At 48.3% G+C, this 15,194-nt stretch overlaps 2 protein-coding genes across 2 annotated transcripts in view; one reads left to right on the forward strand and one right to left on the reverse strand.

Moving 5' to 3' along the window:
• Positions 1–7,900, reverse strand: part of ANGEL1 (angel homolog 1) — a 28,458-nt gene extending 20,558 nt beyond the window's left edge. Inside the window, exons 1-5 of the mRNA XM_072762083.1 lie at positions 7,772–7,900; positions 4,264–4,839; positions 3,125–3,351; positions 2,595–2,664; positions 1,561–1,994 (exon numbers count right to left, since the gene is read on the reverse strand). Coding sequence (XP_072618184.1) covers positions 1,561–1,994; positions 2,595–2,664; positions 3,125–3,351; positions 4,264–4,839; positions 7,772–7,835 — 1,371 coding nt within the window. The 5' untranslated portion in view covers positions 7,836–7,900. The remainder of the gene's footprint in view (positions 1–1,560; positions 1,995–2,594; positions 2,665–3,124; positions 3,352–4,263; positions 4,840–7,771) is intronic.
• Positions 7,200–15,194, forward strand: part of LRRC74A (leucine rich repeat containing 74A) — a 45,795-nt gene continuing 37,800 nt past the window's right edge. Inside the window, exons 1-3 of the mRNA XM_072762084.1 lie at positions 7,200–7,373; positions 9,578–9,720; positions 9,806–10,068. The gene's annotated coding sequence lies outside the window, so the exon portion shown is untranslated. The remainder of the gene's footprint in view (positions 7,374–9,577; positions 9,721–9,805; positions 10,069–15,194) is intronic.

Genomic DNA, 15,194 nt, shown 5'->3' on the forward strand with positions numbered 1-15,194 from the left:
AATATTTGGATGCCAACTATGTGCAAGACACTAGCTAAGTGCTGGAGAGAGCACAGTGAGAGATACCATCTCTCTGCCCTTGAAGGACATAAATTTTCAATATGACATCTCAAGTAAGACAGAGCTAGAATATAATGACCATTTTCTAGCTGTGTAACTTTGGGCAAGTTAGTTAACTCTCTTGAGTTCAATACCCTCTATTATAAAATGGGATGATAATAATACCATATACAATTAAGAACCTTAATGATAACCAATAGATGTCTGCTTCCTTTGAAGCAGTAACTAGAAAACACTTCACTATGTGTTATTTTATTTGATCCACTACACAACAACAAAAACCCCCTGAAATGGATTCCATTGTATCCCTAGGGTACCAATGAGGCACATGGGGCTTAAGGAAGTTAAGCAACTTGCATAAGGTAGCAGAACAGGGATCAGAACTCAGGACTGACCGGCTTCCAAATGAGTGCTCTTAATCACTATCCCTAATGGCGATGGTCACATGGTAGGCACTTAGTAAATTCTTTTTCCCATTTTCTGAGCTCCTTGATTATAGCAGCTTTCCGCCAGGATAAGGCCTTTCTCTGTACACGCAGGAATCAGGATATTGCTGGCACTTGAGTAACCTCATTAAAATAAAAGCCCAAAGTGCTTAACAATATTTTAGCCATTTTGTGTCCTTTCTCCACTGCACCTTGCCGAAAGCTAAGCATTAAGTTGGGCAGTAGTGGCCAAACAGAGGAACAGGGAGATTAAGTGACATATAAAGAAATCAGCACAAGCTGAATGTCCATCAGCAGGGCTAAATATGATGAAACTATGAGACTTCTATCAACATTCAGCAGTTAAAAGGAATGGGACAGATCCATATATACATTGTTGAGTTAAAAAAAACCCTACAGAATTAAACATACAATAATATGTTTATAAATACACACACAACAGATCACATATCAGTTGTCAGAAGCAATCACAGCACAGTATTGGAGGGCAAGAGCTCTGGGGCCAGACCACCTGTTTAGAGATCATGGTTCTACCACTAGCTATCTACATTGCCTAGAGCCAGCAAACTGCCAAACTTCTCATGCAAAGTGCTTAAAATAGCACCTGGAACCCAGTAAGTGCCTAATAAATGTAAATTACAATGACAATATCACAGGAACATAGATATCACTATAAATGCATATGGAATATTCTAGAAGACCACTACCAAACTTCAAACAGTTACTACTTCATTCTAAAGGGAAAGGTGAGGAATGTAGGTAATAAAGAGGGTTTTGGTCTTATTTACAATGTTTGAATTCTTGTGAGGACGTACTTCTATATTACTTACACACTAAAAATTAATGATAAAAGCTGAAAGGACTACAGATGCCAAAGGCACCCAGGAATTTCTAACATCCAGGTTTATAAACTATTCTACAGAACAAGAAAAAGCTGGAGGAAGTCAGAAAAGGTGTAGCTGAGGTCCCTGCCACAGAAGCAGCACTAGTTGCCAGTACCCAAATCTCTCCCTTGGCCATATTCCCACCCCCACAGTGGCCTCTCCCATTTCACCTTCCAGGCCGGCATCCCATGGTATTGGAGTTCTCCGTCCCTGATGAAGTTGTAGAGAGGTGAATCAGGAACTGAATTCAGGTCCCCGCACAAGATAATGGGGCAATGGCTGCCATCTGACAACCTGGCTACTTTGTCCACTTCAGCCAAGAGAATGGCCATCTGGGCCAGCTTGACATCACCCCGGCGTGGGTTGTACAGCACGTGGGTATTTGCCACACAGAGAGGGGCCACCGAGACTTGCCCCAGGCCTTCTGGGACTAGCGGCTGCAGCAGCAACACTAAGCCCACGTTGTCCCGATTGAGGAGCTCCAAGCCAGGCCGGAAGTACTCCACAGGGCTGGCACAGAGCAGACGAAATCTTGTGGGCTTGTAGCAGACAGCACAGCCATCTGTCTTACACCCGGTCCTCCTCTTATAGAAACAGGTAAAACCTGCAAGAACACCCAGCCAAGGAGATGGGTCAGAGTCCTCCAAGCCTGAATCCCTCCAACCAGTGGGAGCAGCCCAGGCGTGTGGACCTATAGCACTGCTCCTGCTGCTCGGTAAAGGGATTCCTGTCCTTGCCAACTGTTTGGTTCTGCCGAGGTTCCCTTACAGTTATAACCAGGTGACTGAGGGGCTAGATGGGAAGTAGGACAGGAGGGTATGAAGCAACATAACTTGATAGGAAAAGCATGGATTCTAGAGTCAGACAAATTAGAGTCCTAGCTCCACAACCTACTAGCTTTGTAGCCTAGTGACCGTGAGCAAGTCACAAAAATCTTTAGAACCTCAGTCTCCTCATTGTAGAAATAAGGATAACACTAACTCAGCCTCACTGGAGCAGGGGCTACTTCAAGGACTAAATGGCAGTAAATGTCAGAACTGCTTTAAAACTGCAGAACTCTTTCCTTCTCTCCCATACGAAGAGGAGACAGTACACAGGTGAGACTGAGGATTTACTGAAGCACAAGAAAAGATGGTGCCTTCAGGAGAGAACAGACAGGGCCTCAGGAAGCAAGACCAGTGTACGTGCCAGGAAGCTGCATTACCCATCATTCGCAGAGAAGGCTCCAGCTGCTCCCAGTAATGATCTTCCTGCACTTCCTGGAGACACAGGATCTGGGAAATTGACAGGGACACCAATCACTCCAGAGTTATTACCAAGAGTGCTGGAGAGGGACTCCCGCCCCAGGAGCAGGCACTGGGGCCAGGTGGGCAGCTGTAGCTGGTCTCAGGCATGATCACACTGAAACTTCCCACAGTTCTGCCCAGACAGCCAGTGCCAGCAAGGACAGGCCTTGAGTGACGCTGAGCAGACTAGATGCAAGTGCAAGATATTCCTGCTTCTGGAATCCCTCAAGTCTCCCTCCTTGCATAAAGGTGCTGGGAAGCATGTACCCGTGAAGTCTTCTTAGCACCTGTCAAAAACTCAGAGATTCCAGGCAGGAAAGCTCCAACCCTAGGCAGAATTCTAATCCTATAAACAACTATGGGGCTGAACTCATTTTATAAGTGCATGGGAAAAAACAGCCAGGTTCAAAACAAATACAAGATGGCACTTCCTCCTCTCTTCACTCACATCGGGGTCCCAGTGCTGGAATTCTTGCATGAGATTCGCAAAGCGATAGTTCCAGTTGAGGATGTCCGGGTGGCAATGCAGGTAGAGCTCTGAGCTCTGCTGCATCAGGTCCTGGGCCAGGATGTTATAGGACATCAGAGTGAACTGGAACTGAGGGCCATCCCCCGCCTCCAGGCCCTGAGCATCTGGCTGAGTGGAGAAATCCTCCCATTCTCGCCACAAGATTTCTGCAAAGGGGTTGGGAAGAAGAGGTCCACAACAAGTACATGTTATCCACAGGCCCTGCCATCTCTACTCCTGACTCAGAGATACTGTGCCTGAAGTTCCTTTTTTCATCTTCCCTGCCACCCATCCCTCTCTGTGGCTATTTGAGAAGCACCCTAAAGACATTTTCAGACTAGACAGTAAGCTCCACAAAGCCAGAGACAATCTTAGCCTGTTAACCACTGCATCCTCAGTATCAGGCATAGTACCTGACACTTAGTACATGTTCAATAAATACAGGCTGACAATTTCTCACTTTTGATAAATCTAAGGTCTCTAGAGACTCACTCAGATAAATGTGCTTCATAGTCACCTGAGGTTAAAGACATGTCAAAAGTAATCTCGGCCTTGGGTATTTTCTAACCTTTAAACTCAAAAAAGCCTGTGGGGCTATAAACCACATGTCCCCATCTCCTCTAGAGCATGGGGCTACAAAGTGATTTTCAAACCTATTTGAGCCACAGAACTCATTCTTCAAATTTTAATGGAAGCCAAATATATAATATAGATAAAACCAGAAGATAAAATTCTGGTTGAGGCAGAGAGTGGAGGCCCTTAGGTCTCTCCACCACTACCCCTAGAAACAATATCATGGAGAATGAGAACTAAGGTGTACTTTCAGTTATGTCTCTGCCTAGCTATGTGACTTCAGGCATGTCCTGCTACCCTCTGCACCGTGGTTATTTCATCTGAAAGATCATGGGGCTGGAGGAGACGATCTCTAAGGCCCCTCTAGATCTGATACTACAAGATTCTCAGAAAAACAGAATGCAGCAGCAGAGCTCCCTGCCAGAGAATATTCTTTTTAGCAGTGGTTCTGCTCACAAGGGAGACAAGCTCCTGCTCTGGCTCACTCAGCCAGTTGTCAGACTCACCATGATATGGGATTTCCATTGGGGGAGGTTGCAACTGCCCAAGGCTCTCAAAAGGCCAGATGGGAGCCTCTTCCTGGGGCACAGGCTCGGGTGCTATGCTCCAGGCCACCATTGCAGGGTCCTCTTCCCACTGCTCTGCAGCCAGGGCACCCATTGGGAGGAGAGCACAGTCTGTATACTGGGGGCCAGTCTGCATGGGGACAGCTGCCCACATTGGGCCCTGGACCTCTGGCAGTGGCTCCTCTCCTAGCACCTCAGGGAAAGGCTCCTCCAGGTTCTCTGCTGCCCGCAGATCACTCAGCTGCCTGCTGGACCACTTGTCCTCTGAAGCAGCATCCTGTTCTCCAGGATTATCCATCAGGAGCGCCAGGCTGCTCTGGGCTAGTCCCTTATCTACAAGGGGACCCTCACTCGAAGTTGAGAGCACCTGGCTTAACCCTTCTTCTCGCCACTGCTGTAGCAGGCCCTCACACTCCTCCTGGTCGGGCCCCCGAGGGGCCATGGCAAAGTCACCCTCTACCTGGGTGGACGAGCTCTTCGCCAGGAGTGCATTTTTTCGACATGTGAAGAAGGCATCTAAGAAGCAAGCCAAAATACCATGTTATAAGATGACAATATCACCCAACCCATACTCTTCTTCCAAGTAGAATGAAAGTGCCATATAAGCAAGAATCATATGCTCCTTGCTCATCATTGTACCATCATTGAGCCTGCCCATTTTAGTACCTGGAACACCATCATTGTTAGCATAAAGTGCTTACTATGAGCTGGGCACTATCCTAAGTGCTTTGTAAGTATTAACTAATTTGTACGGTAGGGATCTGATATTCAGTGTGTGAATGAAAGAATGGCTGTCCCACATAACCTAGGACAGAGATGGTCACATATAACCACTTCCCTTTTATGTGGAAGTTAAGACTCCTATTAAGCATCAGCTCTCTGGTTCTCAGGGTCACACTGAATTGGAACCAGCACTTGACCATGAATCAGAACTGTGGGTTATGACCTAGCGCTGAAATTAACAAACTTTGTGACCTTGGACAATGCCCCCAGTGATATGGACTCAGTCTTGACTATAAAGTGGGGAGGGGAAGTTTGAACTACATAATCTCCAAGAGCCTTTCTAGTACTATAAATCCCCTAGTCTGTAAATACAATGCAAAAGAAAAAGTCCTGAAGTAGACAAAAAGAGTGTCTCAGAATCTATACAATTTACTTTGTAGCAAAGGCCCCTGGTCTTTTTCTCAAAGCTATTCTATTCATAAATCTTCACAAACTTCATTATCAGCCTTCCCATCCCATAACACACCAGAGGCTGTAAATCAGAAGGTGCCAACAAGTGACAGCAAGAGACAGCTGTCATCTCTCTGCTACAGCAGCCACAAATGACAGTCAACAGGCAAGAAAGCAAGTGGGAAAACTCTAAAATTAGAGCCCCCAAACTCCAAGCACAGTATTTTAGTGCAAACACCCACACTCACTAAATCACTTATTTACGGCACAGGACAAGTGACATGCACGATGCTCACCCTCAATCACCAGAGATTCATTTCATCAGCTCTATTTTTCAAAAGGCAAGAAAAACTTCAAAAGTGTTCAGATGTTGACAGATACAATCTTATTTATGGTCTATGTGGATTTCTGTCCCTCTAAACCAGTGGTTTTCAACCAGGGGTAATTTTGCCCTCGGGGCCATTTAGTATTGTCTGGAAACACAGTGGTTGTCAAAACTGTGGGGATGCTACTGGCATCTAAAAAGTTAGTGGAGAAGGACACTGCTGAACATCCTACAGTGCAAAGAACAGCCCGACAATAAATTATCCAGGCCCAATGTCAATAGTGCGGAGATTGGCAGACCTTGGTTTAAATCCACCAACTGGGCCGCTGGCTCTGATCTCAGGGATTTCTCTAATTCCTTGTCCCTTGAAACATCCTCTGCATGCTAGACGGCAGCGGTTCTCTGATTTATCTGTGTCAGGGTACTAGTTTTCAAATTTAGCAGATTTTTGATGGTGGTTGGCTTTCCAAAAGAATTATAGGAGGGAAGTAAGGACAGAAGGAAAGAAAGGAAGGAGAGAAAACCTTCTGGAGAAACCAAATACACAAAGTTAAAAGAAGTGGCAGGATGCCTGTGCGGCTCAGTGGTTGAGTGTCTGCCTTCCGCCCAGGGCATGATCCCGAGGTCCTTGAATCCAGTTCCCCATCAGGCTCCCTGCAAGGAGCCTGCTTCTCTCTCTGCCTGTGTCTCTGCCTCTCCCTGCATCTCTCATGAATGACCATATAAATGAATCTTTAAACAACAACAACAACAAAAAAAGTGGCACTACTTTAACGGGGGAAGGAGGGAGGGAGATGCTCCCTTCCCTGAGATCTCTAAACTCTGCGGGCCTAGAAACCAGTGGACTAGTCGGTGTCACTAAGGCTGCACCATGACGGACATCAGAAGCTCCAGAAATGACAGCAACGTGGATGAAGGTGAAGGCACATGCTTTAATTCTCTGAAAACAAATGCTTCCGCGGAGTTTCTCGTGGTGAACCGCGTGCCTGCTATATTCCGGGCAATGTGCTAGCGCTAGAAACACAGAGAACAGAACAGGCATGGCCCGGCACCCCCACCCCACGCCGGGGGCCTGCATTCCAGCGGCAGACACACAGAAACAAACGGACGAATTCACACACCCACACACATCGTGTGAAGTTCCAGAAACGGAGGGAAAAAAAGAAAAAAAAAAAAAAAAAGCACAGAATGCAGTTGACGGCTTATTCCTAAGAAAGTAGCTCTTGGTCTGTCCCGCCCTCTGAAGTCGCCAGAGAACATTCTGGGAGTTCTGCTTCTCGCAGAGGCAGGGGGTCCCCGAGAGCCCCGGGAATTTCAAAGACCAGAGAGCGCAGGCGGAGGGTGAGACAGCGCAGGCAGGACGGCCCTCCCCGCCCCCAGGACCCAGCGGGCATCGGCTCCGCCCCGCCGCATCTCCAGCGCGGGCTTCCCAGGCGGGGGCTCCCGTGCTCTCTGGGTTTGGGGAGCAGCCGGCCCTTTTCAGCCCGGGGCTCGGCCGGAGAGCGGGGAGGCGGCTGGGAAAGGTGAGCGTGGAGCGACCCGGAGGCCGCAGGTACGCGCGGGGCTCGGGCTCACACCCCCACCCCCGAGAATTCGGCGCTCGCCTCGACCCGAGCTGCCAACCCCCCGCCCCAGGGCAGTGCCCCGGCGGACCCCCGAAACCTCTGCACCCCGGGGCCGGGAGGGCGGCTCCCGCCCCTTCCCCGGCCCCCTCCCACGGTAACGCCGTCAGGCCGCAGGCGCGGGGGGGAGGGAGGCCCGCGGGGGGGGCGGCCGGCCAGGCCCGGGCCTCGCGGGGTCCCGGACGGGCACCGGGGGCCGCCTCCCCGCACCTCGGCCGGGGGCAGGTGGTCGTGAGGCCCGACGCGCCGCACGCCGCCCCAGGCCCCGCGGGGCCCCGCCGACGTGGGCCCGGGCCTGGCACCCGCCTGCCGGGACGCGGGCCGGTACCTGAGAGGGCACGGAAGAGGCGCGCGGCCGGCAGCAGCAGGTAACACAGGCACGACGCGATCATGGCCAGCCGCCGCGCTCGCGCCCGCGCCCGCGCCCGCCTCCCCTCCTCGGCGCCTCCCGCGGGGTCTCCCCGCTCCGCTCGGCCCCGCCCCTGACCCCGGCCCCGCCCAGGCCCCGCCCCCGGGCCGGCCCACGTGGCTCCGCCGCGCTTCAACAACAACTTTATTGGGAGCGCTCCCTCGCTCCGCTCCGCTCGGCCCCGCCCCTGACCCCGGCCCCGCCCCCGGGCCGGCCCACGTGGCACCGCGGCGCTTCAACAACAACTTTATTGGGAGCGCAGCGGCACGCGCGGGGTTCGCGAGGGCGGGGAGCCTGTTCCCGTGGCAACGGGCGGGCGCCCAGCCTGAAAATTAAGCGAGGCTCGTTGGAGGCCGCGCGGTATCATCCCAGGGCCACACTGCCATTCCCCCTCTGCCATCTCAGTAGGAGTCCACCTGGGGCGCCCCATAACCTCTCGCCCCACAGATGACGACTTTGTCTCAGGCCCCCGCAGCCCTGACTTCTGTAATCTCTCTCCGCATCCCAGGGAGGAGAGCGCCTTCTTCTTGGGAAGAAGAATTTATCCCTGTTCCTGACTCTACTGTCTTCCCTAGGTCACTCAGATTCTAGGTCCCAAATTAAGTCCACACCTTTGTCTCCTTTTCCATTCTATTCCAAATGAGCCTTCTTTTTACCTAATCTGGGGAAAAAAGAAAAAAGGGCAGGTGTCCAGTTGGTAATTGAGTCAGGAAAAGTGGGTGGAGCAGGGGTGGGAAGCTCCACAAGGCAGGGGCCAAGTCTGGTAGGTGGGCTGGTTTTCATTGAGGTGTCCCTCTGATGCCCACAACAGTGTCAGGCACACAGTAGGAGCCAAATCTGTGTTGACCCAACAAAGCAGGTGTCACTGAATAAAGGCCCGGTCTTCTGTCAATTCTGTGCTACCTGAAGACCTCTTGGAGTCTCTTCCCCCATCCTTACCCCTCAGTCCTACCCCGGCCACACTGGGATGGAAGGACTGTGTCATACTGCCAAGTTCAGTACCTAGTGTCTGAGTTGTGCGATTGCTGATTTGTGGCTGGAGCCTCGGTTGCTCGGGGAAGCCCTCCGGGGAGTCACCAGATCCAGGACCAGCTGGGTACATCATAACACTGAAAGGCTGAAAGAAGGAGAGAGTCAGTCCGGCTTCGAGTAACAGCACTCACGACTTTGCCTGAGATGCAGTGGGGGGAGGGGGGGGCAAGGGCAAACTGAAGGTTGGGAAGGAGCACATTCTTAGAAATGGAGCACACCAATGTTAGTTAGCTCTGCCTAAGGAGCCCCCAAAGCCAGGCCCACTCCTTTTATGGGGCTGAAATAAACCTTCCTTGTACCTCCCTTCCATTTTGTCCCAGTGGTTACCCAGAAGCCCAAGTTCTAAATCAGATCCTAAATCAAGGTACTCACCTAGAGACTCTGTTTATCGTTTTGTGAAATGAGGGTTCCCTTTTCCACTTGGAAGTGTTTTAAAAATACAGATTCCTAGGCCCTGCTGCCAGGGTTCTGATTTAACAAGTCTCGAATGGGGCCCTTAACACAGACCCGGTTATTCTGGTGTCTAGTGTCTAGTTTGGGAACCTCTGCTAAAGGACCTGCCCTCGGCTGCGCTGTCCAGTGCATGTGTGTGCAAAATATGTCAGGCCAACCAATGCCATGCTCTCTCAGAGGGTTTTCCCCAAGGCCAAGTAAGTGAGACTGTCCTCTTTCTGTTTCCTAATCCATAATCAGCTATGTTGAAAAGTGTAGGCGGACGGGAGCATCACAAGTTTTGGACTTAGACCACCTGAGTTCACATCCTGGCTCTGCCACTTCCCACCTGTGGAACCTCTCACTTATGAACCTCTTGGAGCCTCAGTTTCCTCCAACCTAGGGTAAGCCCTTAGTGTTTTTTTTTTTTTAAACCCAAACCAGCTCTGGCTACTGCTAATTAGGGTCATCTTCTACAATCCTTGGCAGAAATAAGGGCCTTCCAAAACTGTAATGCTAAACAAGACCTCGCTGCAGATTCTAAGGAGACCTGGCCTGGAGAAGAGGAAGCCTTGGGCTTCCCCGGCCAAAGGAAAAGTAGAAGTACAATCTGCACCATCTGCAGCCTTATCATGCCAGAAATATTCCGAGAAGAGAGACCAGATGAGTTCCTTGATTCATCCCAACTGTGGTAACAGTGGAGATGATGATACTCCACTGGGTGCTTGCAAGGATACAGACCCTATCTAAGGGTAAGTGGAAGGTTTTGCAATACTTTAAGGGAAACAAAATATTCTTTTACAGAGAAATATCCTGTATACAAGAACCCTCAAGGGTTCAAATTTTACTTATGTACGGAAGGTCAAGATGGCTGCCTTTATTAACTTACTGGTAGAACATGTGCATCCTTCAGGCAGGCATAATCCTTCCTTTTAGGATTACAGGAGCAACTGACCAAGGCCTAGAGCAAAGCTGCTCAGGTGAAATACAATATGAACTCCATATGTAATTTAAAAAATTTTAGTAGCCTCATATAAAAGGAAAAAAAGCAGGTGAAATTCATTTTAATAATATGTTTTATTTAACCACTTCTATCCAAAAGAGTAGCATTCCAACACCATCAATACTTTTTTTTAAAGATTTTATTTATTTAAAGAGAGTGAGAGCCAGAGAGATCACAGATGGAGAAGGAGAAGCAGACTTGCCACTGAGCAGAGAGCCCAATGCAGGGCTCGATCCCAGGACCCTGAGATCATGACATGAGCTGAAGGCAGATGCTTAACCAACTGAGCCACCCAGGCACCCCCATCATCAATACTTTAAAATGAAATACATTATTTTTTTTTCTTTTTTGTGCTAAGTCTTTGAAATCCAGTGTGTGTTTTACATGGATAGCACATCTCGAATTAGACTAGCCCCAATTCAAGTGCTCAATAGCTACAAAGGGCTAGTAGCTATCATAATGAACCTGTGCAGGTCTAGAGGGCTCAAACAGTCTCTCAGATACGATAAGCTGAAAAGAATTGACTGTGTTCAACTCTTATGATAACCTGAGGCCCGTACACTCCCCCTAACCTGGCCTCTGTAATCCTAGTGTCTCCTCTGGGATCTCAGGATTTATGGCCAGATATTCCCAGAAATGTGCCAGCTTGGTCTGAGTTGATGCATTCACTTATTCACGGATTCCTGCATTCGTGTATTCATCAGATGCTTACCAAGCACTTATCAGTGTTTACCCCAACCTCACCCTGACTTTCTTGACCTCATCCCCCTTCTCCTCTTTCATTGCAGACTCTGGCCCTAGTCTCAGTTTCTCCTGCCTCAAGTCCTCCTGTGCCCAGTGTCAATGAGCAATCCCAAACCCTGGAAGCTTACTGTACTGCCTCCTCAGTGGCCTCATTCCCACTGTACTTCAGACACCCTTGGAGAATCATGGCTAAGTGCTGCTCCACCTCTGAAATCATAAGTTCACAAACCCATCCCAGTGGATCACACCTCATGACTTTCAGCCTCTCCCACTCTCACTTCTGCGTCAGCTGTTAACTCCATCAAACCCTGGAGCTCTCTCTTCTGTCCGCATACCTCTCCTCGGTCACCATTTCTTTCTATAATCCAGCATGGAATCCCCATTAACCATCTTTTATCACTCTTCCCATTATCAACTCTCTTGTCCACTATTCTTTAATGACACCTGCCTCAGTCAGTAAAACCATTCTCCTTCCTGGCTCCTACATCTGGGCTGCTGAGCACTGGTGAATAAAGTTACCAAGCCCTTGGACTGGAGCCACTAGTGTGCTGGTCTCCAACCTCATTCAGCCCTCAACCCTCCCCAGCAATCCTTTGTTTTCAATTAGCTTTCTCTCCCATTTCCATGATGACCATTCTTCTCTAACTTGTCCTGTGATCTCCCTTCTTGTTCTCTGGACATCATCTCCCTGCCAACTTTAGAGAAAAAAAATAGAACTACCAAGTGAAAACTCTCTACTCCTTGTTGCCACACCAACACACTGACCAGCATCCATAGCCACTTTTCTTCCTTCCCTCCCAACACAGTGGCTCACCATTCCACCATGCTTGGGATCCCTTCCTCCTGCCTCCTCAGAGATTATGCTCATTATGCTCACCCCTGTGCTTTTCTTTCCTGACTCCTTGCCATCACCATTTAAACATGCTTCAGATCTCTCCTATGTGAAACTCTTGCCTAGCCCAAGGCCCCCTCCAGCCATCCCTCCATCTCCCCACCACTCCTTCACAGCCAAGCTTCTTGAGTTGTCTGCTCCTGATATCCATACTTCTTTACCTTTCATTCATCTTCATTTCACTGAAATGTAGCTTCTACCCTCATCTCTCCACTGAAACTCCACATCAAAGTGCCTTCCTGGTTGCCAAATGTAATGGGCCATGCTCCAGGCTTTATTATTTCTTGAATGCTCTATAATTTTGCATACTTCTTCCCTTGTAAGATTTTCTTCCCTTGGTTTTCATGACATTCTTGTTTTCCTCCTGACTCTGTGGAAATTTTTCCTAATGTCTTTCATTTGTGTTCCTCTGAGCACCCCTTTCAATGATGGTGCCCCTAGGATTTCATCCTTGGTCTGTTTCCTCTTCTTACTTTAAGTCCCTCCTTGAGAAATGCTCACCCCTCCAGTGGCTTCAGATACTATCCACATACTGACAACTCACATATCTGTTTTTATCCTTTTCCTGGACCATAAACTTATAAATTCTTTTGTCTGTGGACCTCTCCAGTGGATGTCCCAGAGGCAGACAACACACCCAAAGTTGCATTCAGCACCTTCCCCCACTATCCTCCAAAAAACGACCACCCTTCTTTCCCCCCAGCTCCTCTGTCATCGTCTTTCAGAACAGCACAATCATCTATCATGTTTTCCTGGCCTCTGGCTTTTTCTTCTTCCTTTCACCTTCATATCTGATCTGTCCCAAGTCCAAGTGCTTTGGCCTTCTTTATCTTTATCAGTGAGTCCACTATACCCCTGCAGCCACTTCTAACTGGTGTTGATCCTCCTCCTGTCCTCAGTCTGCTTTCCACACTGCAGCCAGAGCAATATTTCTACTCTGTGAATCATGTCAGGTCATGCTGCTGTTTAAAACCTCTCTGCAAACCCCACTGTCCTCAAAATTCAGGCCAAGCTCCTTTGCCTCAAAATGCAGGTCAAACTCCTCTGTTGCTGGCCTCTGCCCACCTCCCATGTCATCTCTCAGCTCTTCCCTTCCATCACCACTCCCCGAAGTGAGAATCCCACTCCAGCCTCACTAAACTACCCATGACTCCTTCAGCAGGCTACAGGAACTTTGTATGCTTTCTTCCCAGCCTCAAATACTTTTCCTCCTCCCCTGGGTCTGTCCCTCTCCCTGCCTTCACCTGGATACTGCAAAATGGAACTTCAAGTCTCAGCCTAGACATTTCTTCCTCGGGGAAGCTTTCCTGAACCTCCAGCACCCATCCATAAGCAAACACTCCACTGCCCCCAATCTGGACCCAAAGCTTCCTCCTATTTGCTTCTCTCACAGCCTTGCTTACCCTGGATCCAACACTGTCACTGTCTCTTTACTCCTCAGTACCCCTCAGTAAGCTGTATATATACTTCATGAGGTTCGCCACTCTGCTCCCGTTGCCTAAGCCAGCACTAGTACATTAAGCACATTGAACGAACTAAAGAACAAATGAATGAATGAATGAATGAATGAATGAATGAATGAATGAATGAATGAATAAAAAGTCCTTCTTTCTGAAGAGCTGCAGTTTCATAAGGAAACTGAGCATAATAAAACCCAGACTTGCAAAAGTGGACACATAATGGGGAATTTCTTGCTTTATAATTCTGCAAGCACCTTTCTTTCAAAAACCTCCCCCCATATTTGAAATCCTACTGGATTTACAACTATCATTTTTTTAAGTGCCCTTGCATGAAATGAATATTATTACATCTGGTAATGGCATCTGTTTCTTTCTTTGGTTGTACTTCCTCATCTTGCCTCCTAATGTGGTTTTTGCCAACTTTCTTGGATTCTTTTCTCTCCATTCTTTCCTCGGAGAACTAGAACCATTATTGTCTTATGCTAATAGCCATTAAATGCAATGGCAAACTTTTTCCTAAAGGACCAGGTAGGAAATATTTTTTACTTTGCAGGATGTGGGTCTCTGCAGCAAATGCTTGACTTTGGCATGTGGCTGTATGAAAGCAGCCACAGAAATATCTAAATAAATTATCATGACTGTATTTCCAGAAAACTTTATTTACAGAACAAGCCATGGACCAGATATGGTCCTCCGACTATAGTTTGCCAACTCCTGAAATACATCATCTGAGCCCAGATCCATCTGAGCCATGAACAGCAGTTGCCCTGAATGGAGAACAACCCTGTCATGTTAAATCAACAGCATGCAGGGCAGTGTAGAGAGGCATTGTGTGCTCTACAACCAGACTGACTTCCTTCATGTCCCAGCTCTGCCACTTTCCAGCTGTGTGATTTAGGGCCAGTTACTTAACCTCTCTGCTCAGTTTCCTCCTCTGTAAAATGGGAATCGATAATAGTATCTCTTAATGGCATACTAATAGACTATTTAAATGGAAAGTTCATGGAACAGTGTCTGCACTTACAAGTGCTGTATAGATGGTACCTTATAGGATAATAAAGGGTCCCTCTGCCGTGTTCTCCACTAGTGGAAGTGTTGTAACAATAATGCTGGCAACAAAGAAGGAAATTTTCCTTCTCTTAGTATTTGTCCATATCTTGCCCTGGATGACATTCTCTTTGACTTATTTCAAGTCAAAACCACATCTCCCATCCTCCCCTGAGACTGTCTCCTTTGTTCCTGCTCTGTGGATTACAGAGTCAGTTTACCTCCCACTCCCGAAGTCCCTTATGCCTACCTCCCAGCACCGCAGTGGCTCATCTCACAAATGAGTAGCTACAGAATGTACTTGCAGGGCAGCCCAGGTGGCTCAGCGATTTAGCGCCACCTTCAGCCCAGGGCCTGATCCTGGAGACCCGGGGTCGAATCCCACATCAGGCTCCCTGCATGGAGCCTGCTTCTCCTTCTGCCTGTGTCTCTGTCTCTCTGTGTCTCTCTTTCTGTGTGTGTCTCTCGTGAGTAAATAAAATCTTAAAAAAAAAAAAAAAAAAAGAATGTACTTGTAAAAGTACAACATTCTGATTAGATGGGACATCACATGCTGGTTGTATGGTTTCTGAAATGCTAGCCCCACAAATAACCCCAAAAGGATACATCCAGTCAACAGACTTTTGACCATGGTAAAAAGGCAATTAAATGATGAAAGAACAGTGTTTTCAACAATACTGTTGGAACATTTGAACATCCACATACAAAATGAATCCCAATCCATACCTCACA

This window comes from Vulpes vulpes, chromosome 6 (assembly GCF_048418805.1).
Source record: "Vulpes vulpes isolate BD-2025 chromosome 6, VulVul3, whole genome shotgun sequence".
NCBI lineage: Eukaryota > Metazoa > Chordata > Mammalia > Carnivora > Canidae > Vulpes > Vulpes vulpes.